Genomic DNA, 25,738 nt, shown 5'->3' on the forward strand with positions numbered 1-25,738 from the left:
GAACCCACCAGTTTCACTTTCTAGCATAACTTAGTGAAAAACTCCAAGTGCAAAATTGTCTCCTCGCAGAGTAACAGTACCCCTGGAAATGTTTCCATTGATATTGTTTTTTAAAATGTGTAACTGTAAACATATAGCAAAACATATAGACCTGACAAAAATAAATGTATAGCCTCAGGCCTTAAAGAGTGGATGAATAGACAGTGTTTCTTTTTCTTAAGTGCAAGTTACACAACATTTACATAGTTTACTGGCACATACACACACTATTCATTGCAAAACTAAGTCAAAAGCACCAGGAGGCTARTAACTGAGTGAGCATTCATCATAGGTCAAATTCTGTCTTATAGTAGCTGCACTATGGAAACCATCCTGCTAACTGTTCTTGAACAGAGCAGCATGTGGAGCCTTGAGATGAAAACCCTTCTACTGTCTGTATGGTCCATGTCAGTAGAGAAATGCAGAAGAGTTTCCAATGCTATTACTTGTGAGAACTGTTTCATCTGTCCAGAGTTCCCAGGTGGTGTCTGTAGCTCTGAATACTTCATATAACATTTAACAGCTAGGTAAGCTTTGACTGTACAACATACAGTAGTAAATGTTTTTAAACACACACAAAGCAGTCATTTCCAAACCCTGCAGAATGTGATGCAACTTCACTTCATGTAACTTAACTGGAACGTTAGCAGAAATCCCAACACAGATCTCAAGTCCGACAAAGTTCAGTTCTGTCATTCACACACAGATGGAAGATGTGCCTTTATGTACTATTTTGACTCGTTACCTATATTTGATGTTTCTTACTACTTAAGAATATAGTTGAATCTTTGCATACACTTATCTTGAAATATGTCCAATATAAAGATTTCTAATATAGGGTGAAAGTGCTTACATCAATTCATATCTACAACTCATTTCATGTTTGTGAGAATTTCTATTTACAAGGACAACTAACTCTTAAGGGCTTCTTAAGGGTAAGAAACAGATGAGGAGTTTGGACAATGCAATAGTCTGCTAGTCCACAAACACTTAGATATGAAACAAGAAGGGGAACACAGGATGTTGTCTGAATTGAACAGGACTCCCTTAGGAAACACTTTGCAAATCAATTATTTTTGTCAGTCAAAACAAAAGTAAATTACCTGGTACAAGTATGCAGTGAGCATTTGGAGACATTGAGCATAATTATTATTACTCATACTATAAATTAACTACACAGTGCTCAAATAGTTTTCAATTTTCTCCTGTTTTGCAAATTGTGTAAATTAGCTCAATTATCAGTTCATATTTTGATTTCTGCTTTCATTAGTGATTACATAACATTTAGATTCAAAAGCCATATAATGCTTCTAATGTTAATAAAGATGTACTTAGCATTTATATAGGACTTTTCTCAGCATTTCACAGACAAGCCATTTTGACATTTCCAGAAAATTTGCAGCCATATTACTGTTTTATAGCCAAATTAAAGTGTATGTATGTATGTGTACATATATACAAACACATACATGACTCATACAAGGGCACAAAGCAACTGTACCTACATTATTGCAAAGCCGCATCACATAATTTGTTGCTGTGGCTTTTCACTTTATGAATAAAATTCCTAATATGAGTTACTAGGTACTTATTTTGATGCAGGCCACTTTCTCAGCTATCTACAGACGATCTTTTCTATAATCTTGCTCATAGCAGATCTGCTAGATTGTGTGTTGATGACAGGACACTGCAGTAATCAGTCACTTTGAAAACAAAATAAATGCAGTCCTGGGGGACTTCGTACACTGCGTGAAGCCTACAATTCTATTCTCAAAGGCTTCTCAAAAACCACTGTATGCTTGATGCTGAAAGCCAATAAATATTGTTAGCTACACCACTATGCTGAAATGACTGAAAATATCTGTTTATATTAATTAACAGAAGGTGGTGACCATGTTTGAGGTATCATCTGCTGGTGCACTGTAGCATACAATACTAGCATATATCTTTAAACATGCCAGCTTCTATCCTTTACAGCACCTTCAGACCATTTTTCACCATTTAATTCTGTTGAGTTAAAACACTTAAGAAACACACCCTTTGATACTTAAGAGTGAGCCCAGGGTACTTCCAAGTTAACTGTTTTATGGAAATGGAGATAGCTATCAAAAATAAGGAAGTGCATGTCCTGCCCGAACGTTGGAATTATCGTAGTAGAAGAGCAGACTCTCCATTGTGGAATCAGAAGAGCAGCCTATAGTGAGAAGCTCTTGCTCTAGTTCTGAGGCCCTCTTCGGATCATTGCTTTCTAATTGAGCTTTCTTCCAGAATCAAGGTTTTTATTTTAAGCTGCATTTAGTACCATTCACTATACTAACTGTATAAACACCTTAGATTACACAAACATTTTATACCAACCTAATTATCTTATTTGGGTCTTTCAAATCTCAGTTGAAACTGAGAGATTTAAATTAACTTCATCAGGTTATGTAGAGAGAAGACAGCAAGAGAGAAGTATCAACACAGTGAAGCATCCCAAAACAGTGTATTGTTAATGTGCATTCTTAGTAATAGTAAAAATGAGAAGATAAATCAGATTCAGTCTCTTTTCTTGAATCCAGCAATTTCCCTTTAATACATAGCTGATTTTTTTTTCTTCTGAAATTGCCCCCTCCTCCTCTCAGCTCCAAGCATTGAGGATTTTTTCTAAAAGTCTCCATATTGTCTCAGGTTTTTTGGGGAGATGGAACAACTGATTATCAAAACTGTTAACAGCATATTGAAACTATTCCATAAATTCATAAAATAAAAATATGCCATTAAAAACAGACAGAGAAGGTTCCAAAAACAGAATCAAGAAAGGTTAGCTGTCATATTTGTTGAAGTTTTGCCAAAAGAAACCTGGGACACAATATAATTCACCTGCACTAAGAATTTATCAATTCCTAAAATACTGAAATAATTGGATGTTTGAGGGTCTGCCCACTACTACAATGATATGTCTCTCTAAATGGATCCATGAAACCATTATCTTCTATTTCTCCCCAAAAAGCAGCTCTAGTGTGATATTGGTAGGACATTAACATAGCTAGTTTAATTAGGTAAATCATCTCCATTGAGTAAACATGTCCTTATTTACAAGATTAGGGTCTAATTTATCATCACGACCTGAAGCACACCCTTCAGATGTTTTCTGTCTTAATTCTGAACTAATCCAAACCTACTCATCTTATAGAAAGTAGTCTGTTGTCTTCAAACATGTCTTGTGCCATTTGTGTAGCCTACGGCTTAATGATGAGATACTTCTGCCTCCTCATTGTATACTAATTTCAAGCTTTTCTGATTATGTATTGTAGTAAATAATTTACATTTTCCTCTTTAAGACCACTGCCATCTGTGATTTCACCAGTAAACTTTAAAAAAGAAATCTGCATTTCCATTGGTTAAATTAGGGGTAATTAACATACATTCCCTGGACCTTCTTTTTATACAGAGTATTTTCCCCATTCCAGAGTTTACTGTTTTGTAGTACTTATATTACACATTAGACTCCCTAGTTTTATTGCCAACTCTACATTGATTACGATGTTTTACGCACATCTACAAGGTCAACAGTTAAAAAACAGAATCATGAATTCTTTTTTATCCTTTGACTTCTTACCCCTTAACTGCTGTCCCGCCCCGCAGGTAACAGCCACCTACCTACTGGACAGAAAGCTCCTGTCAGCACAACGTGGCCTCAAGACAGTCATCAGCACTGACTAGTTCAGGCTACTTCCTTCCCCAACACCTTTTCTGAGCACTCCTAACTGCTGCTGCTGAAGGCATGTTAACCCCAGTCAGGCTTCTTCTCTGATCTGAGCAGCGTGTCCTGAGCGGGGAGCGGGACCAGCCCTCTGCTCCTCAGCGCCATGGGACACACAGCCCGGCTGTGAACGCCGCACTCTAAACGAGCAAGAAGGAGAGCTCATTCTTCTGCCCCGGCTCCTACTCCGGAGCTAGCCGCCTACCAACGGCCGCTTTCTTCCGTTGGCCGCCCCCCGCCCCGCGCGCCAGCACCGCGGGCGCTGCCCTACGCCTCACAGGCGCCCAGCGAGCCGGAGGGAGACAAGCCCCTTGCCGTAAAGCGGGGCCGCCAAGCCCTTCGCGCACACGCGAGGAGTGCGGACGAGGGCAGGGGCGGGGCGGGGCGGGGCGGGGGCACCGCACGCACCGCCCCCTGCCCCTCCCCCCGCGGAGCCATCAGCCCCGCGGCGGGGCGGGCGCGCGCACACTGCCCTCCCCGCCCACGCCGCCCCACCCCCCGCGCCCCCCGCGCGCGCGCGCGCGCGCGCTCTCGCGCTCTGACGTCACCCCGGAGGCCCTCACAGGCCGCCGCAGGTCACACACACGCCCCCCTCCTCTCCCCGCGCCCCCCCTTCCTGCGCGCGCACCCTTCCCTCGCTCGCTGCCCCCTCCCCACGCCGCCGGGGCGGCGGGCGCTGATTGGCCGCCGCCTTCCCGCTTCCTTCTCCCCTTTCAAGAACCCGCCATTTTGAAAACCTTGTTGATTCCGGGAGAGAGAGCGGCGGCGGGACGCGGAGCGCGCGCCCCGGGGGTGTGTGTCCGCGCGCGAGGGCGCGAGCCAGCCCCGCCCCCCCCTCCCCCGCCGTCTCCCCTCTCCGGTAACTGTCGCCTCCGGCTGCCGTTAGTGCCGCGGCCGCGCCCGAGGAAGGAGCCAGAAGCCGGGGCTCGAGCTGAGGTGGGTCCCGCCGCCATGGCGATCGCGGCGCCGGAGGGGGCGCTCCCGCCTCTCCCCGCCCCTCGCGGCGCGCCGCGGCCGGGCCGGGCACCCGAGGAGGCGGCGAGGGGAGACGAAACGCGGCCGCCCCGTGCCGGGCGCCCTTGTCACCTGCCCCGGCCACCTCCCTCCCCAGTCCGTCTCGGGGCTGCGGGCTGTGTGTGTCCCCCCCCACCCCGGGGTGTTTCCTGGCGGCTCTGCTCTGCCCTGCCCCGCGGAGGCGGGAGGGAGGAGCGGGAGGGCAGCTGCCCCCGTTAGCCTTGAACGTCAGCTCTTCCGGGCAATAGCTGCCGCGATCGCTTTCCCCGGCCTTCGGCTCGCCGGTAGGGGAGGCGAGGGGTGGAGGCGAGCCCGTGTCTGAACAGTCCTGGGAGAGTCTGAGAGGTGCAGCTGTGCGCGACTAGCCTTTCCTGGGCGGCTCGCGGGGATATCCTGTCCTTATTTCTCCTCTCCCGCGGCTGAAAATATTCCCGATTTGGATCTCTTTAAAGGTGGATCCCTGTGCGTTTTTTCCCTAAGCAAGTCGGCCTTCACTGACCTGGATGCTGAAAAGGCAACAGTCTCTTACTCTCCTACTTCTCTCCTCCGCCCTCATTGACAGGGGAGGGGATTACAGTTAGTAGTACTTTGCTTACTCTTCCACTTGTGTGAAAAAGTAAAATTCACAGAGCAGTATCGTGAAGAAGTTGAATTACTCTTCCTGTGTCAAACTGACATACTGGCAGTAACACCCTGAAGGAGAGGGTTGTTGGTTTTTTGTTTTTTTTTTTCTTCCCCAAAGTGATTTAACAAAGGAGAGTAAACATTCTTTTTCCCCTTGCTGTTGGTAACGTAACTCATGTTTTTTGCCATTTGGTGTGCTGTTCTCTGACACCTGCTAGTCTTGGATACGTGCAATTGATTTGATTGTTGTTTATTGAGTCTGAACTCCTGCACATATATTGGCTTTAATATTGGAACAAGATGGTTAATCATGTGATCATGCCCCCCCCCAGTTTATACAACCCATGCTGTATTTTCTTCCACATGTGTAAATGGTGAAAGGTTTTAAAAGCTGCAGTCATTTTAATATAAACAGATATGCTTATTTTCCTGTGTTAGATAGGCATTCCCTCTGTCATTAGGGAAAGTAGGGAAATGGCCCTCACCAAAATGAGTTTTTTAACTTTAAAGTTAACGTTTAAACTACTTCAAATATTAAAAAAAGACGCCTCTTAAATATGCTAAGTATGAAGTGTGTTTTTTTTGTTTTTGTTTTTTGTAGACTTGCAGATTAAAACCAAAAAGCATTTTCAACCCCTAGGGTGTCTTACAGCAGTTTTTATTCAGAAAGCAGTGTTAACTTTTCCATGAGATGCTCATAATTTTTCTTCTGTTCTATTTCCTATGTAAATATGTAGCTTGTTAAATTTATTAGGAAACTTGTATGTACAGTTAGTTAACCATGATCAGAAATAACTGCTTGGTTTGTAATACGGTGCACTAAGATTGTGGTATTTCAATATGTTACAGTTCTTAATAGATACAATATCAGTTGCTTTTAGAGTGTTGGTTTAGGGTTGAGTGTTTCTGAATACTTCACAAAGCAAGCTTTAAGACTATTGCATGGGAAAGAATTGATAACCTCTTAAACTATTTTCAAGCAGGTTAGTTGCAGAATGGATGACAAAACTGTTGAAGAAATTTGTTCTGTGTATGTAAGATACTTGTTTGTGGCTTAAAGCATGTGAGCAATCACAACAGGAGTACTATGACATGACTTCTAGCATACAAAGAGATTTTTTAGAAAGGAAAATTCCTGTATTTCTTATATATAATATTATATTATTGATGGTTTTCCTGACTGCTTTTTACAGAACCAGACACCATGTCTTCTGTTGCTTCGTCAAAAGAAGATACAATGTCATCTGAAAAAGCAGATGAGAAAGAACGTGAAACTGAAAACAAAGCTGAGGAAAGTGATGAGGATGAAGAGGAGGAAGAGGAGGAGGAAGAAGAAAAGGGTACATTTGTTTCCCCAGAATGATTTATCTTTTAAAAAAAATGCCAGGCTTATTGAGTGCAGTCTCCTGTGATCACAGAAAATTGTACAATTATTGTTTAGGAGAGTCCACAGAACAGCTGTCTCACAGATCATAAATCACTTCCCAGTAGACTCTAACAGAACAGACTTAGCATGAGAAACCACAATGCTGATGTTCCTCAGGAAAGACTGAAGGAATTGCCAGCATCCTGAATTCCTGCACTAGGGTGTTTTTTGTTGGGTAAACTCCTAGATGATTGTAAGAGGCAGAGTCCTATATTGAATTAGCTGTATAAAAGTGCATATCCAAAAAGAATCCTTTTTTGCTAATAACACATTGAAATGATCCATGTTTGCAGAAGAGAGAAATTTAAAAAATCTGTGAAATAGCTTAGGAAATAATACAGATGTCTTTATTTGCTTAACTACTGTAAATTATTTTACTGGGTGCCAAAACTTAATTATAGAAAAAGTATTTCCATGTGACTAATTTTATCTATAAAAATCATGGAGTATCTTTGCGTGAAACAGAGTTGTTAATCCTGATATCATAGGAGGAGCAAGCAAGGAAGCTTTTATGCTGCAGCAGGTAATTTAAGAAGGTAGTCAAGGAATACAGGATTTGATAAGAAACCCCTATGCAAAAATGTTTCTTTCCATAGTGAAGTTTCTAGGCACCTATTTTGCAAATGAAAGCATCTGTATAAATAGAGCTACAGCATGGCAAAGTGAAAACTGAGTCACTGATGGCCTTGGTTTCTTAAAGGAGCTGAGTTTTGTCTTCAGGAAAAACAGTAGAAAAAGATAGTGTAGTTTGGGAGACAATAGAGTAACCAGAATTAGATTTTGACCAATAGGCTTATAATTGTAGTTAAACTGTTTGTTGTATATGCACAAATATGTTTTGCTCTGTTTTCAGCAGATACATGTCCAGTTTTAATTGCATTCATACTGATTGTGAATCTGCTTTCAGCTGTTGAGGCCAGAATAGCCCAGCAGTTTAGCACTAAAGATAGTGTGAAGTGTGATTTGAGGTCAAATATTTCACTGTGAAATGTTTAGCTTTGTGAAGCCTTGAAGTTTTCCTCTTGGCATGTGGTACAGTGATGTGCAGTGTATAGAAAAGAAATCAGAAGTATCCAGTGCTAAATGGTAACTGAATTATTGGGAATAATATTCTAGTGTTATGTATGATACTAGTCTTGTTGTGCCCTGTAAAGTGCTGCGCTGCACAGCCCTGTGTGGTTTAGTACAGTCCCACTGTGTTGGGTTTCTGAAAATGCGTAGTGCTGCAACCTCCATGATGAGGTGGAGTTCCCTTTGGGAAAGGCCCGATCTTCTCTTCAAGGTTAGGCTGGATACAGAGCTGTCGTCAAGGTTTAGATTCCAGTACACAACTCCTTGAAGTCCCTTTGACCTCTTAGCCAAAGGTTTAAAAGTATCATAGTACTTCATTATATCATTACCCTTTTTTTGGGTTGCCATTAAAAAGATAGAGTTGTGTTACCCATCACTGTGGTGGAATCGATTCATCTCATGAAAAGTACGATGTTTAAGGAAGCTGTCTTTTGCAGAAAAGAGTCTCATTGTTGAAGGAAAAAGAGAGAAAAAGAAAGTAGACCGACTGACCATGCAGGTGTCCTCATTACAAAAGGAACCTTTTACAATTACACCAGGTAAGCTTGTCCTCTTGTATGGGAATTTTAAGTGTTGTGAGTAATGGTGAAACCTCTTAAATGATCAGACTGTTAATTTTTTTGTAGGTGAGACTGAACTTAATGGAGTAATAGGATATTTTAAAATATAAGGCTATTATAATTACACCAAAACCCTTTTAGACATAGAAATTATAGAATGTTTAAACTTACCTTGGGTGGGAACTTCAGTATCTAGCCACCACTAAGAAAGGCAGGGGAAGCTAGAATTGAAAGAAATGCCAAGTCTGTGTATCCCTGCCTAGGTGGTTTCAGGTAGAAAAAAAGGTCAAGATGCCTAATTGATAGGAAAAGACCTGCTTAATATTTGATATATTATAATGTCTGATGCTATGCTGAAACAATATGTTTGCTTTTTAAAAAAACAATAGATATTTGAAGTTGTAAAGACGTAGGTAAATATGTGATGAATCACAGAACTGATTTTAACTCTTTCAGGAAAAGGACAAAAACTCTGTGAAATTGAAAGGATACAGTTCTTTTTGAGTAAAAAGAAGACAGATGAACTTAGGAACCTACACAAACTGCTCTACAACAGGCCAGGCACCGTAAGAACTTAAAATCAATCCTGTATTTCTATTAGTTCTATTAGTGAAAATGTTTCTAGTATAGTTTTTTACAACTGCAGACATAGATTGATTTACTTAAAAGCATCATTTATGGCAAGCTATATAGGAAATGAATGAATATTGCAGGAACAGTTAATTAAGCCCATAATTTTTCTAACTCCTGTAAACTAGTCCCTCTCTAAAAATCCTGTGGAAAGGTGTACTGAATTATAAACCTGTTTGAATATAGATTTTTTTTTTTCCAAGATTGGTTTACCTTATGTGGATCAGTTGGAAATAATTTATGGGCCACATGCTAAAAATTGCTGACATGCAGATTGTAATTAAAATACTTGAAGTACAGTTATTTTTGTTCAACATAACTTCTTCTGTATTCTTCAGTTTCTTTTATGTTTAATACCTGTATTAGTGGGTTTTACTACACTGCTATTTACCAAGTCAATTTCCCCTTCCCTTTGCACAGAGCAATAGAAGTAAGACTATATGTAAAACTTGAATAATGATTTCCTCATATTTATCTTAAATGAGACTGAATTGAAGTATTAGATAGTTTAAAACTCTTATGCTCTCTTTTATATCCAGGGATGAACCTCAAAGAAAACATGATAGTAAATCTTTCTTGGAACTTTTTATATACCAGTGATGATGCCTTAGATTTCAGAGTAAATATGACCCACTTTCCTTGCTAATAGGAGTGAAGTGGATATAGAGATTAAAGTTTGCCATTTCAATACACTTACCATACTTGCAGGATTTCTTTTTGAAGCTCTCTGTATTTTTTGAAGCTTAAAATCAGCTGGCACAGAAACCAGGGACTAAATAGTACTAGTACGGATGCATGCTAGTTATAATGTCTCAAACCACTGTCAAAAATGCAGTCATTGTTTAAATGGCAAAGCAAAGATCTGCTCTCTCAAGTAGTCAGAAAAGGGAGAACTGCATATACTAATTAAAACTTATTTTTGTGAATTATGATGTTTAGTCAGTGTGGCGATAAACCAGACTAGAGAATTTCTCACTCAAAGCATGCAGAGGTTTGCAAATTTCTGGATAGTTCTACAGTGACATTTCTTTAAGAAAGGTAGAATGACAGAACCATTTCACTTTCTAGTTAAACTAGCTTTATAGTGGAAAACATCAAGCTGCATCCATTTGCCCTTTGAGACCRGTAACACTTTTGGTTGAAATGCTTCACTGGGGATACTTTCAGTATCAATTTTAAGGTAAGATACTGAATGTGTGATTTCTTTCAGTGGCTTCTACCATGATTAGTTTTGGTGGTTTTTTTTTCTTTTTCGTACCCTCTTCATTTGAAGGTACTGGGTTACTGTTGCCTCAGGGTCCCCCTCTCCCTCTTTAGATTGCAGACCTGAGACATAACTGATTTAAGAGACTGTTTCTTGACTAAGCAACACATTACTAAGAAACTAATATCTCGATTATTAATGTTATTGATTACTAAATCAATTACTAACAGTAACCAAATCAACTAATAGACACACTGCTATTACCAATTTACAGTTATATAATTTTGCACATAATTATGAAACCACTATTTATCACTTTTGAATCTTATTGATTACACATAATTGCTATTGACATGCAACTTGTCACCCTTCCCTCCTGCACCAGTTAGTATCTGGGTGCAATTCCATGCCCCTTTGCTTTATTCTCCCACACTTAGTTTTTTGGATGTAGGCTTGTTGGAGAGTCTAGCCAGTTGTTCAAGGGGATTGCTTCGGTGTCCTACCGGGTTTGAGTCCTTAGGTCAGCTTTGCTACTTTCCACAGGTGTCCACGCTCCTACTGTTCAAAATTTGGTGTTTCTGATATCATTACCTGGACAATCTCTGCCTTACATGGTATTATTGATATGGTTACCTAGGTACAGGTGGCCTTGCAAGGTTCTGTTTTCCCAAAGGTCTACCAAACTCCCCTTCAATTACCTGGTTCATACTAGTTACGTAGTTTACCTCACTTCTTAAGACAAATCAGTCTACTTTAGTCTTCCTGTACCTAGTGCTAGTGAAGTACAAGTACTTTCCTATCATATACACAGACAGTCCACATTATCAGAGCAACATTTTTCATGCTTTTTGGGGGCTCACAAGCATCCTGCTATCTTAGGTGCTTGATTACAAATCTTTGCCCTTGGTATGCTCTTTGGACAATCTCCTTGTTTCCTGCAGAGGCCTGGTATACCTGCAGGACCTCTTGCTCAGATATCAAGTAGCATCATCTCTTGAAGTGACTGAGATAGAATTCTCTCACTTAAAGGTATTTTTTCCAGGTATGCAGCTTTTTCAGTTTTTTTATCATGGAAAGTTTCTCTCTCAGATACGTGTTCTGTTTCTAAACTCATTTTACAGTAGCACCTGTGTTCTAACCTAAAACACAGTATGCCCTATCACTGGTTGACCAGAGTCAGTATTTTGCAGACCTCCTTTTAACCTTGAAGTTATTTATCTCTGCTTTGAGTAATATTCAGAAGAATGTTCCTAGTCCTAAAAAAAAATGCTCTAATAATTGGATATGTTGAGTTTTGACTGTATTTTCATTATTTTTGTGAAAACCATGCCTCTGACCAAAAAAAACAAAGATAAAGTATATTTATTTGCTCAAAAGGTATTCTGCTTGGAAATATATCAATATGGCTTCATCTTAAATTATATTTAATCAGAATTGCAGGTAGTTCAGAATGCTGTGTAGTGCAGTGAAGGTTTGGTGGTGTCTTCTATGCACATTCTGTATGTGCTTTGGAACATAATTAACATTTTTAGTAAAATGTACCAATACCATCTGTAAATTTTCTTTAGGTGCTGAACAAAAAYAATTCTCTTGGGAAAAGGAGCCTAGCTTTGGTAAAATTGTAAAGTAATGGAGAAACATCAGAAACAAAAATCTGTGAAACTATTGAAAGTGATTTTGACATTATCAGGAATAATTTGAAAAAATATCTGAGAAATATATGATTTTGTTTCTTAACTTTTTTAGTAAGAGGAGGGAGAAGGAAAACAAAGAATTCTGATTATTTGGGGTTTTGATGGAAGCAGTTTTCCCATTAATAAGGGCTGTCGCAATGAAAGTCCAATTCTGTTCTGAATGCAGGTATAATGTTAGAACTTGTAAATTGGGTGGTGTGTAAATGCAAAAATTGATCACACTAAAGAAAAGGTTCAAAAGTACAACCATGGTCCTGTGTAAGACTTTAAAAAGTAAATAAAGCAAATCTGCTCTAGCAGATTATGTAGTAAAATTAAAGTATGCTGTTCTGTAGCAAATTATATTATACAAAGCGTGCAGCAGGCTTCATGTGATCTCAGTAGTTCAAATCTATAAATAATTACATGGTTATGTTCTAAACAAGTTCTAACTGGCAGGTGAATTTACCTGGTAAGTTCTTGTAAGGAATTAAAATAATCAGGATCACAAGAACTTAGTTGTTACAGTCAAGCTGTCATGAGATAGATAAAGGCATAATCCGTGTAAGTTATTTTTTGAATATGATATAACTTTTGGTCAACAGAAAGTTGGTGTTAGATTAATTTTCTTGTGTGAAAAGATAAGTTGAACAAACATAATTGTTTGAATTGAATGAAATCTTTTAAACTACTTGCAATGGAAAGTAATTTGTGTGCTCTGTTCCAGATTGCTTCCCTAAAGAAGAATGTGGGTCAGTTCAGCGGGTTTCCATTTGAAAAAGGAAGTGACCAATATAAAAAAAAGGAAGAAATGTTAAAGAAGTAATGGTCTCTATTACTACTTAATATATTTTGACTCATTTATATACACTGTTATTTTCAAAAGTTTTCTTCAGACAAATCTAAACTTTTTGGCTAGGTGGCTGTTTCCTAGATTTCTATGATCTATTCCTGAGTTCAGTTTAATCACATAAACTGATTTTTAAGATGATTTAAAATGTATTAAAAATAGCTAAATTCTGAACATTTTCTTCACAAGTCCTACAGATTTTAGGTATTGTTGGCCTCCACTAGCCTCCTGTCTGGTCTCATTATTGCATGAGGATTAGTAGATTCTTCTGCCAAGTGAGAGACAACCTTATCTCCTCAGGGCAAGCATAGCATTGTGAATGCATCAACAGTCAGTTCTTGGTGCATCGTCTTCACCCTTCTGTGCCTCAGAAACTTCCTCTTTCAGAATCAAAACCAATTTTTTTTATTGTATTTTAAATATATGGTCTTATTTCTGGAATTGCTTTCAAGTAAATATATTGAACTATAGGAACTAGTGTAACAAATATTAATTTCTGTATTGTTTCACCAAATAGGCTGCTTCTCTGTAAAAAGAGTTGCTGCAACTTGGTTGTGAGTGGACTGAAAGTTTAAAAACATAAGCCCGTGTAGTTGTGACAAATGAAAAAGCTAATAGACTTTACCTGGTTGATAATGGGAATGCTTTCAGAATCTGGAATTTGCAAATCTTGCTTCCTTGAATATGCAGGTTTCTAGGATTAGTACTTATCAAATATCCACAAGCCTACAAGACAAACTCTGTGTTAGGATGGCAGTTTTGGCTCTTTCCCATTGGTTGTTGGTTGGATAATGTTTCCTTTTTTCTGCAGCAGGTCACGCAATATCACAAAATAATGTATTTTTGCATGTTTTGTCATATGACCTGTATGAAAGAACACCTAATTAAGTTTGTTACCTTTTGATCTTCAGCAAAACTTCTGTATTTTGGAAACTGGTTGCAGTGTCAGTTTTTTTTGATCAAGTTGCTGAGTCCTGTCTGCTTGTGTTATTGTAACCTTTGCTGCTGTTTATAGCTATATATGAAACACTGCTGATTGGATGGTTAATGTTTTCTGACTGCATGGTTGAATTCTGCCCACTGTACAACTGTGTGTCATCCTGTTTGAACAGCATTGAACAAGATAAACTAAGGACAAAATTTCATTTACAGAATCTTACAGTTCAGTCTATAAATTAAAAAAAGTGAAGGTTGAGGTTGCTGTGTGGATTAAAGGAGTTCTTGTTTTGTAAGTCAAACCTACTTGGTATGGAAGTTACTTATTCCAAAACTGTGTGAGCACTTGTTTGTTCCTCTCTGGAACTGCATTTTAATACCTAGCTGTATATTATGTTTGCTGTTATCCAGAGACGTGTCTTCAAAGCATTAAAAATGTGAAAGGATTTGGAAGGATTCTTAGCCAATATTATTTCTAACCTAAGTTAAAATACAAGGACAAATGCAGTCATGGACAAATGCCATATGTAACACAAGTCATAAGGAATTTTAGTAAAAGCAGGGATAGGACCATAGAACTCTGAATTCAATATATAACTTCTTACAAGTCAAAAACAAATTTTGATGCTATGCAGTCTTTAAATCTGTTAACATTTTAAGTGGTATTAGGTTTATAGTCTATTATGTTTAAAATGTAAGAGTCTGACTTGTTTGATTCTATAGGAACACCTTACAAGCATTCACTGTATCCCCAAAAGAGAAGCAGGAATGCTCTCAGCATTGATATGTTTCTGCATTTTTTTTTCCTTTATCACCTTGTCTAGAAAAATGATTGAAGGATTTGATTTTGTTGAAAGGATGGTGGATGAACTATATTTTGAAGGGGGGAGAGGCACCAAACCAATTAAAATCTCCTGTTCCCATGCCCTAAAACATGTGAAAACAAAGTTGTTCTGTCCCTTTAAAAGATATGTGACTTTAAAGGGTTAGTCTGAAATTAAATCCTGCTTTAGAGAAGTTGTAGACCACCACAGAAAAGTTACATTGTTTTTTTTTTTTAATAGACAATGAAAAATAGGTTTCCTTTGGCTTTGATTGCCAGAAATAGCAATGAAACTAATGAAAAATAATAAGAAAATGAAGTCTACCTTTCAGGCAGCATTGTATAAAATAAGTGAAAAGGAAAGTGTAGACATTTAAAATGAGAAAAAGGTAGATGAAGTAGCTTTTTGGAAAGCTCACTAAACTTGCATTCTGATGTCATAACTTTATAGCACTTGCCTTTCTTTCCACTTTATTCAATTCTGGTGATAAAGTGGGACAACTGATTCAAGATCTGGTTGGAATAGAGGGGCTGGATGTTTGAGTTTTTCTCTTAACCCTCTATCTTTAGCTGACTTACATAAAGGGGGAAGGAGCCAGAGAAAATAAAGGGAGACCTTCCTCCGCTTCCCACCCCCTCCTTAGAGTTCAAGTCTTGCATTCACTGGATTTATTTTCCAGGATTGATCTTTTCCAATGTGATAACTGAAGAGAGAGGCTTTGGGGAAGATTTTTTTAAGAAGACCTTTTTTTAGTATCCTACATTATACAGATGGGGTTTTTTAATTTTTTTTTTATTTATTTCATTTTATGTAATGTGGTGATTCTTCTGTGCTTAACTGCTTTCCCAGTTGTATGTATACTTAAGTGTATATATGCACATCTGTTGTCAGGATTCAGACGCAAATCAAGCATCAGCAGCTTCCACGTATTGTTTATGATGTGATACTGAATCTTTTTCTTCCTTTTTCCTCCAGGTTTAGAAATGCAATGTTGAAAAGTATCTGTGAAGTTCTTGATTTGGAGAGATCAGGAGTTAACAGTGAACTGGTAACCAGAATCTTAAACTTTTTAATGCACCCAAAGTCTTCAGGCAAGGTGAGATGCAAGTTATGTTCATTTTTATATCTCTATTCTGGTGGGAAACACTACTGTCTGTATTCCTTATTACTGTTTTGTTTACCAGTGATGATACAATTACTAACCTACCAAATTAGCAGTGGCTTCTTGAAGGAGAGCAGCTCTTGAAAGAGAGTAACAGGCATTGTTAGTGGGACCTGCTGTAGCTTGCTGTATCTCTTAAGGATGAGGACTTTGATAGAAACTGTATGCTTACTTGTAAGAGCACCCATGGTACACTCTTGGTACACAAAAACATATGTAATCAATACATGAAGCTAATTAGAGGTAAAAGTATCTTCTGCTTTGTGGGTAAATGGAGGAGACTAGACATACTACGTGAGCAGGAAAGAAAGGTGTTAGAACAAGGAAATAAAACATGAAGGTACAGGAAAAAAAGCTTTCAGATATGTGTGGGCATGCTGTAAGTTAACAAGCGTATGTGATTGCATATAGTCATCACAGAATGGAATTTGTTACAAGGCTGGAAAAATTTACTTTCTTTAGTGTATGCTAGTGCAGTAGATCCAGATGCACAGATTACGTAACTATATTAATAATGTCCTGGGATCATCAACTTCTTAATCTAAAAGCAATACTTAAATACTCAGACTGCTGTTCAGCGAACTAAACTTATTTCCAGGAAATTTGGTAAGTAATAGGAACAAAAGGTCTGCATGCTGCATTTAGGACACTGGTAATGAGCAATAACAAAATGCAGTTTTGCATAATACATAGCAGAATTCCTGCCTGTAAGTCTTCTGAAGACTTGTCAGCTAATGTGTTGCCAGGACGGAAAGCTTGCTTTCATGGGTTGAGGCAACAGAGGTAGATAGATGGTTCTTTTTGGATGGTTCTTTCTTGCCTCCCTACCCTAACTCCCAGCCTTGGAAAATCTGTTGGGTTATGGGGACTAGAGGAGTGCATAGCTTAGAATTGAACTTGAAATTTCATTTTAGTCTCTTCTGTCTGTCCTATGAATTTCTGCTTACCACAATATGTTATGGCCTAAATATAGTAGATACGATTATTCTGATTTTTGCCATGAAGACTTGGAGGCATTCATCTTTTTTATTATTCTTTCACATGATTTGATTTATGTTTTTTAAATTCACTTTTGTGTTCTTACTTGAAAACACACATTCCTGTTTTTCAGCCATTGCCGAAGTCCAAAAAAACACCAAGCAAAGGTGGCAAAAAAGAACGCAGTAGCACCGGAACAACAAGAAAAGCAAAACGCACCAAATGTCCAGAGATCTTGTCAGATGAATCTAGCAGTGAGGAAGATGAAAAGAAGGAAAAGGATGACTCTTCAGAAGAAAAGGAAAGTGAAGAGGAGGTAAGCATTTTTTTTTTTTTCAACATACAGCTAAAAACATTTTTCTGTAGTTTGTAACTATATGGTAGTTATTGATTGATAATTCTTGGAACACAAAGTTGGGAGACAAATGATATTTAACTGAATGAATGGTTTGAAAGAATGTTGAAAAGAGAGGACATCTTCAATTTCTAAGAGATTATCTTAGGCTCTTAGTGTATTGAAATTAGAGGATCAATAACATAAGAGGCAAAGGTTCTGATTTTCAGTATATATGTGCACCTTATAAAACCGCTTACCAAATGTCACTGAACTGCCAAGATTTCAAAAGTAATCCATCGCATTTCTTATCATTTGTGATAATTTTATGTATATAATCTTCTTAGAAATTCCCGGTGTCTTTTTTTGAGTAGGATTTGATTAGATAAGGGGGAAATGAAATGAACTTTTTTTTTTAAATCCAAAATACCTTTCCTTGTGCATTCCTCTACAATACTGTACTTATTCACAGAATGTACACAAAACATGGAGTGCCAGTACAACTGTACAGGCAACACTGGTATGTCCATGCATCTGAAGCCTGAAAAGAAGAAATGAAAGAGCTACAGGCTCCATCTTACCCCGTATTTTGATTTAGATGGGACTGCCTTGTAGCCTTAATTGGAGCCCTGTGACAAACAGCAATTAGTGAACTGGTGTCAAGGGAAGTGCTTTATGTAAGCTACAGAAATTTTGGCTGTAAAATGACCGTTATTTACTTGGGTTATATTCCATCTGTTGCAGTGGAAGTGTGACAGGCTATTAAGTAAATAGTCTGAGCTAGTAGTAACAAATTTCTGTTGGAAAGCAAATTCATGCAAATTTCATTGTTTATGCAAACACTGCCATTTTGCATTTTGCATTATGCATTTTTTGCATAAAATAGACACCTGTCAAAAAGGTGAATTCAAGGAAGTTCTCCAAGTCTCCATAAAACGAACTGAATTCTTAGTTTGTTTCCCCCGCCAATGGTGAGTTGAAAGAGGGCTGAAATACTAAAAGTTAATTTTAGATTTGTTTGTCCCTTCACTGGTACAATGTTTCTGCTGTAAGGAAAGGCTGGCTTTCAGAAGCAGGAGTTGTCTTTAGAAAGTTTTTTTAAGAATTCGGTTTTCTGTTTAAAAAAGAGGGGGGGGGTAAACCCCACTTACCTAACTGTTCTGGGGGGTTGGGGTTTTTTTTTACTTTTTGCAAGAGGTAGGAGTTAGATATGCCTGTCAGGCAATAGCTGAATACACTGACATTCTTGGAAATTGAAACTGGCTTACATAGACTAAAAGCTGAATTATTATTAAAACATTAATATGTCAAATTATTTCAAATATAGGAAATGATGAAGTGGAAAGTTTTTGCCTTTGTAGAACTCTGAGATGGCAGCATTTAAAAAAAAAAAAAAAAATCAGGCTTCTGACATCCCGTAGCATAGTGCAGGTGGCAGGCAGCTTATCTGCTTTGCTGTCCCAGGCCTGTTGGAATTGTGGGCATGGAGTGGCTGGAATAGACTGTCCTCAGAGTTATGTGTTTCTCTTGATTGAAGCTCTTGTATATTTTTTTAAAAATAATTTTAAAAAGCTTGGTTGTTTGTTTATCTGGAAGCCAAAAATATCTGAATTAGTTTTGTGTGTTGAGAGAGCATAACTTTGTAAAAGCTTAAAGGTAATGCCAAGTTAAATTTCTAACTTTGTAGCGGATGGCTCTAACAGAAGTTTGAAAGCTGAAAAGTTAGAAACTAAACGTGTCTATTTAAAAATGGGATGATCCTTGAATATATTCTCTGAATTTCAACAGTGAAGGTCTTAATCCTTCAATTAGCACTGCAGAACAAGTGCAACTGTAACTGAGCAAGCCAATATAAGCAAATGTACTCTGGTTCATTAAGTTCTAATTTCATAAATTGTACCAGGTGCAGCTGAGGGAAGCAGTTAAGAGTAATGTGAGCTAATCTTAATTTGTTTAGATGTCATATTGTTTGCTCAGTTGATCACACTGCTATTTTAAATACAAATAAGATTATTGATTTAGTAACTACTGTTAGTTAACTTGTTTCTTTTCATATTGTTCGTTCTTCCAAGCATGATTTACTCCTGGTCAATATAAAAGTTTCATGTCTGTTTCTCTGAGGGAAGTTTTCAGACTTTGTGTGTGTATATTTAATTTGCACAAAAAATGCAGTATGGTGATATGTGTATACCATATTTATTAATGTTCCCAATTTCTTCTGTTGATGTTATCTTAATGCAGTGATCTTTTGGGTTTATTAGCCACAATAATGGGCTAAATTATGGTTTAGCTAATGTAGTTATTTTCAGTTAGTTCAAGAAGAATTAGCTGTGTATAGTCTTCGAGTGTTACAGCATCTAGAAATTAAGATAAGTAATCTAACCCAACATATTGTGTTCTTTTTTTAAACGAACTTCTTTGGAGTAATCTTACAAGCTTCAGGACTAATTATGAATGGGAAGTTGTAGTGCAACCAAATTGCTAATATCATCAAAATGTTCTAGCTGTTTGAGCTTAAGAGTCTATACAGCAGGACGATATGAAATTTAAAAGAATACAGAAATCATCTTTGCTGTCATATTCTACCTATGATATAAAGCTTGAAATCATCAGTAAAACATCGTAATTAAATTTGTTGATTTAGTTTGTGTTGACAGTAAAGGTGGTTTTCATTGTTGAAAAGAGGTGCATGGATTGTTCAAGTTGAAAACAGCATTTTAATCTTCCATTTTTCTTTACAGCCTCCTAGGAAAGCATCTAAAAGAGAAAAATCTAAAAAGATGCCTTCTAAAACCAAGAAAGCTGTGAAGGGTGCTAATGTCAAAAAGGCAGATAGCAGCACTACTAAAAAGAGTCAGAACAGTTCTAGAAAAGGTAAGTGCTTTAAATTTTATACCACGCACTGTCTTATAGCTTAACCTGGATGCTTACTAGAAAGCAAGCTTTTCCACTTAACTGTGAAGTAAAACACAATTTGCTGAATTGCTGTTTTGCTGCTTGTGGTTTCTTTCCTTGCAACAGTGATAAATGACATAAAGATTACACAAAACCAAAAAGAAACAGTGTGGGTGGGTGGGTGTGGGTGTGCACGCATTTTTTTTTTTTTTATACACATTGTGTTTCGGTATACACATATATATCAGCCTGGTACTTCCTTCTGCTGGAAGAATGTTAGTAAATTTATGGTGGTACCTACATAGTGACTTATGCATGTTGGATTAATTATAAGATTAATGTAGTCTATGTACGGGAGATTGATGTGTTTTTGTTAGCATAGAAATGGGTTTTATATGCATCCCGTTGCTCTTGGTTTTCCTAATATCTGAGGATGCAAAAGATGGGACATTCGGTTCCTTAATACCTGTGTGCAGTGTAGCAGTGCAGGCGGGGACAGACTGGTTTTGAAGTAGCTTTGCAGAAGAGGACCTGGATGGAGGGGGATTCTCATGGACAGTAAGTTGAACCCCCATCAGCAGTGTACCCTTGTGGCAAGGAATGCTAACAGCACTCTGGGCTGTTTTAGCAAGAGTGTAGGCAGCAGGTTGAGGGAAGTGATTATTTCTGCACTATTCAGCACTGGTGAGACTGCCTGGGCAGGGCCATGTCCAGCTTTGGGCTCCCCAGTGCAAGACAGACATTGACACATGGGCACAAGTCCAGTGGAGGGGCCACCAAGACGATCAGGGGCTGAGGCTGAGAGCGCTGGGCTTGTTCAGCCTTAGGAAGAGACGGCAACGAGGAGCTCTTACTGCTGTCTGCAGCTACCTAATGGGAGAGCACGGGGCAGACAGAGCCGGGCTCGTTTTGGAGGTGCACAGTGATAGATTGGATGGGAGGCAATGGGCACAAGTTGCTGCGAGGAAAATTCCAGCTCGGTGTTAGGCAAAAAAAAAAAAGGTTCGCCATGAGGGTGGTTGCCCTGGAAGAGGGGCGCAGGGCAGTTGTGGCATCCCCCCCTTGGGGCCATTCAGAACTCGGCTTGGCAGGGCCCTGAGCCACCTGCTCTCCGTTGGCCATCTTCTGAGCAGGCGCTTGGACCACATTATCTCCAGAGGCCCCTTCCAAACAATTCTGTGACAGCATGAGATAACAGCCATGTCCCTGTCACTGCTGKGGTAGGAGTATTCATGCAACATTATCCCCTCTGCAGTCATAGTTCATTTAATGTCAACACCAGCATATATGTACCATAGCAGAGACATCATTTCAGAGTATTAACAAAAGGATCAGTTAAACTCTGAGGCATAGGAGTATGCAAAACTTCTCTCCTTACCTTACTCTAAGCAGAGTAAACTAGCCTGTGTTGAACTCAGTGTATCTTCAGTTTGGCTGCTGGCGGTACTAATGTTGCTGAATCTATATGTGTGTGTCTTATTTTGTCACCACAACACAGATAAAATTTCTTTTTCAATGCTACTGCATTTCTGTTTTGCATATGTTTGTGGTATGAAAATCAGAATGTTAAGCTGATCTTTCTGTAGACTCATTATCTAAATTATTAGGTTTCTGCTCTGAATCTTTTTTGTTTGGGGCAGGGGGAGAAAGGAACTGAATGGATGTTGGAGTCATTCAGTCTTTTTTTTTTTTTTTTTGCTGCTGAAAAAGAATTTAGGAGTGTCTCCTCACTGCTATGCCTTTCACTTCACTTCTTTTGTGATTGTCTTCATTTGTTGTCATTACATCTCTGATGGCATGTTCTGTTGTACAGCATCATGAAATTGCAACACCCTAATGGGCAGCACTGCTGGGGAGAAGAAATACAGCCAAACTCCTTTTTAAAAGCACAAACATACATCTTTTTAGGGCCATGATGCCTCAATTTAGAGTTGTTGTAATAAGCCCTTTTTTTAGCCTGATAGACTGAATTAATCAGTCTCATACTTTCTAGAGTACATGTTGATTTGTAAACTGAAAAATGGTCAGCAACTATGTAGATTCATAAATAAATGCTATACTGACAGCATTACATTTGTTTATAAATTGATGCTCTGGCAAGATATCCATTTTAAGGGAGAATGTCTGAATCAGATGTTTGGAGAAAATTCTGGTGGCTTCTGTTTTGGAGGAAGAAAGCAGGCAAAATTAAAAACTTTTATTACAATTCAGATTATTCCTCATATTTAGAGAGCGAGTCTGAGGATAGTTCAGATGATGAACCTTTAATTAAAAAGTTGAAGAAACCACCTACAGATGAAGAGCTTAAGGAAACTGTCAAGAAGTTGTTGGCCAATGCAAACTTGGAGGAAGTCACAATGAAACAAATTTGCAAGGAGGTAAGTAAGCATGACTTTGTAGTATCTCTTTCTAGGCAGTTGGTTGCTTATGAACTGACTTTTGTCTTGTTTCATAAATCGAGGCTTACATTCTGCACAATGTTTCAGAAACTAAAGTAGTTTTGCACTGATTTATTTGCTTGCCAACAGTTTTAAGGAGGAGAGTTCTAATCTTAATGTATACAACACTGAATCTGCTCAACATTAGAAGGGGAGTCTCCAAAGAAAAATTGGTTCTGTGGAAAGTGGCAGTATTACCTCTAAAACAGCTGCCATGTCTTAAAGTCAAAATATTTGAGACACTGAGCCAGTGCAGTAGCTTGCTCCTACCAAAAGGGGAGGTCTGTGTGCTGCTCTCTGATGCACATTTCTCCTGCTCACCTTGCTGTCATTCTTATAGCCTCTTCGCAAGTCCTTTCAACTCTCATCTACTAGCAAGAAATGAATAGTTCTCGGTTGAGTTAGTGAGTTGGATCAGTTCAGCAAAGAATCCATTGAATGCCAGGACAGGCCCAGAAAGGGATCAGAACCATGTGGCCAGAAAAATGGGAAAGAGTTATCAAACACAATGATACTATTACCTTGACATTTTTTTACAGTCAGTTAACTCATATGTTAACTTCTTGGAAACACCAGGAAAATAATCTTGAGAAAATAACACTAGACATTATTCTTATGAGAAAACTGTATGTTTATAATCTGTATAAATCTTACATGTTGTGTTCACAGTCYTTTTTTGGAAACCTGAAATTTGGTATACTGAAATAAATTTTTTTACATTGGTTGTCATTGTTAGCATCTGGTTTCTTTTTCCCCAGTTATCCAAGTAATAGTTATAGAATAGCACTCAAATATGTTGACTTTTACATTACTGACCTGGAGAATCACAATTTTACTTATTACTAAAAAATAAATAGGCTCTGGAGCATAGTATTTGTTTAGCTTCCCACACTAATGCAGGTGGTGTCTGACTCCTTAAAAAGCATGTAAGGCAAACATTGTAAAATTATTATTTGACTGACATGGCAAGCTAGGCATTCCCCTTTTTGATGTGAAAACTTTATAGTACCAGTTTAGTATGTGACCAAACAAAAAAAATCTGTGTGTGGTTAAATACTTATGTGGTCAAAATAAGGTCATGGACATGTTTGTCACCTTCCATAATTAATATAGGCTGTTTTATGCGACTGGTAATACTAGAAGCACCACAACACTTTCTGCCCTAATTTCATTTAAGCTCCTTTTATTCATGCAGTACACTGAATGGAAGTAACTTGAGGTTTTATCTTTTACTCTTGTTTTTTAGGTGTATGAAACCTATCCTAGTTATGATTTGTCTGACAGGAAAGACTTCATTAAAAAAACAGTCAAAGAGGTAAAGACTTTATCATTTAGAATATTTTCTGTATTTTTCTCAGCCTATTTAAAAATGGCATACTGTTACAATAGTTTTAAAAGCCTGCTTTGTAGTATTGGATGTATCCTAAACTTTAGTCTTCTGATAAATCTGAATTCTGGCTCTGGATTTTTGTGTTCCCCTTCCCAAAACAGCTGGTCCATAAATATTTATTTATTTATTTATTTATTCTTAGCATGTATGTAGGTACTATTTCTGAGTTTCTTTGGTAAGCAGAACTAGAAAGCTGTCATAATTTTTAATGAATTTAACATTTTTATCTCTGAAAGCTATGCCTTTTTTAATTACAGCCTTAGCTGCAAGTTGACCCTGAAATCCATGCACTGACCACATACGTATGTAGGTAACAATGCAGGCGGTTACATTAGCTCTGCAGAGCTGCAGCCTCTAGCAATGGGAGAAGGCCTAAGAGACTAAAGATAGACAGAGGCTTTCTCTGTGTGTGCTCCTGTCCTTATGCTCCTAATACCCCAGTTGTTATGCTGCCTTTGAGTTTGCTGCACTGAAGATTAAGCCTGACGCAATGTACTCGTGACAAAGGGGGTATTGTCCAGGCTGTGGTTGGTAACTTACAGGAAAAATCTCAAGTACAATTATTTTTGTTTGCCCCAAAACTAGAAATGGAACTGAGGAACTGAAGGTCATTTAGTAAAGTTACTTTATTAACTTTTCTTTCTTACTTGTAGTTTCATTTGCAGATGTTGAAATGATGCATGGTTATCTGCCTGTTTATGTGCTGTACATACATACATACATACATCTGTCATTATCAGCAGAGGAATAAGAGTACAGTCTGTCTGCTGCAGGGATGTTTTTGTTGTTTTGTGATAGCAAAAGTAGTATGCATATTCTTGATAGTTGTGTTCTTGGTAGTCTGATGCTAAAGGAGAGGCTATAAGTAATTGAATTGACAGAAGGAAGAAAACTAATATAATTCTCATTTCAGTTGATTTCATGATCTGATTTGACTGTGGGAAATGAAGATTCCTGATTTTATGTTCCCATGGATTTGAAGATCTGATAGGCACCAGCAAAAGGAATGTTCTTACCCTTGTGGTATTTAGTCAGAACTGATTCTGCTGATATAATGTCAAGAGTGGTGATGTAAATTGCTTTGTGTATCTTTTAAAAACAAACAAAAACTGCATTTGATGCAGTTTTTAGTTCAACATACTCAAATTTTGTGCATGGCAATAAATGTTTCCTTTTTTATAGTTTTTGTACATTTTGAATTGCTTTGTATAACCATATTCACTAGACCCATCATAGCTTTTAGTGTGCGTTACTAGCTTGCAGAAAGAGATTTTAAAATCAAATAGGATGAAAACTGCTTATCTGCACATAAACATGCAGAGACTGGAATATTGCAGTATTGGTTATAAAAAATATTTTGAATACATATCCATTCTGAAAATAACAAGAGTTAGTCACATGTTAATGTCTTTTATATTCTGATACATCCTACAGATGCAGAATTATTCTAAATCTAGATTACTGYCTTGCATGTGTAGGCACTGTGAGAACTGTCAAAGCATGGTAGCTAATTCGCATATAGATGTTATTTTTGTACTTTTAAAAGGCTTTTTGTTGTGTATATAAAGTTATTTCAGATTTCTTTTGTGCAAATCATTTTTTTTAATCTTGTTATCTTAGAGGATTTATGACATGAAATGTCGGTGTTCAGCAGTAAGGCTGTGATGAAAAGTGGGATGCAGAAGTCTCATGAAGACTATACAGAAGAGTTGAGGTTTTACTACTTGTTTGTCCCATCTTACCTTGTATAGAAACTAAACTGTAGTTTTATACTTAAGCTTTTCAGTGTTAAACTTTGTACAAAAGACTGCAGATGCGTTTGTTTCAATGGCTTGACCTAGTAAATAAAACTCCTCTAAAGGTATAGGAAAAATTTCAAATTTCACTTTGAAAAATCCTATATTTCATTGTCATGACTTGATGAACGAACTTCTCAGAAGTGCGT

The 25,738-nt window shown here is 38.1% G+C and overlaps 1 protein-coding gene across 4 annotated transcripts; it reads left to right on the forward strand.

The window, feature by feature from the left end:
• The first annotated feature begins 4,394 nt into the window (after window positions 1-4,394).
• DEK (DEK proto-oncogene) lies at window positions 4,395-25,375 on the forward strand. 4 transcript variants are annotated; one of them, XM_026059540.1, is made up of 13 exons: window positions 4,395-4,720; window positions 5,251-5,374; window positions 6,616-6,762; window positions 8,357-8,458; window positions 8,936-9,045; window positions 12,714-12,808; window positions 15,572-15,692; window positions 16,870-17,052; window positions 19,812-19,944; window positions 22,177-22,343; window positions 23,650-23,718; window positions 24,051-24,099; window positions 24,707-25,375. In XM_026059540.1, exons 2-12 carry the CDS (start codon window positions 5,302-5,304, stop codon window positions 24,054-24,056), a joined length of 1,206 nt encoding a protein of 401 aa, XP_025915325.1. In that variant the 5' UTR covers window positions 4,395-4,720; window positions 5,251-5,301; the 3' UTR covers window positions 24,057-24,099; window positions 24,707-25,375. The 4 variants fall into 4 exon arrangements, with proteins under 4 accessions (XP_025915325.1, XP_025915324.1, XP_025915327.1 ...); XM_026059539.1 differs by lacking the exon at window positions 24,051-24,099 and having other exon boundaries at window positions 4,397-4,720; XM_026059541.1 differs by lacking the exon at window positions 24,051-24,099 and having other exon boundaries at window positions 4,402-4,720; window positions 22,195-22,343.
• Window positions 25,376-25,738: the final 363 nt, after the last annotated feature.

The sequence above is a fragment of the Apteryx rowi genome, unplaced genomic scaffold (genome assembly GCF_003343035.1).
Source record: "Apteryx rowi isolate R43461 unplaced genomic scaffold, aptRow1 scaffold_159, whole genome shotgun sequence".
NCBI lineage: Eukaryota > Metazoa > Chordata > Aves > Apterygiformes > Apterygidae > Apteryx > Apteryx rowi.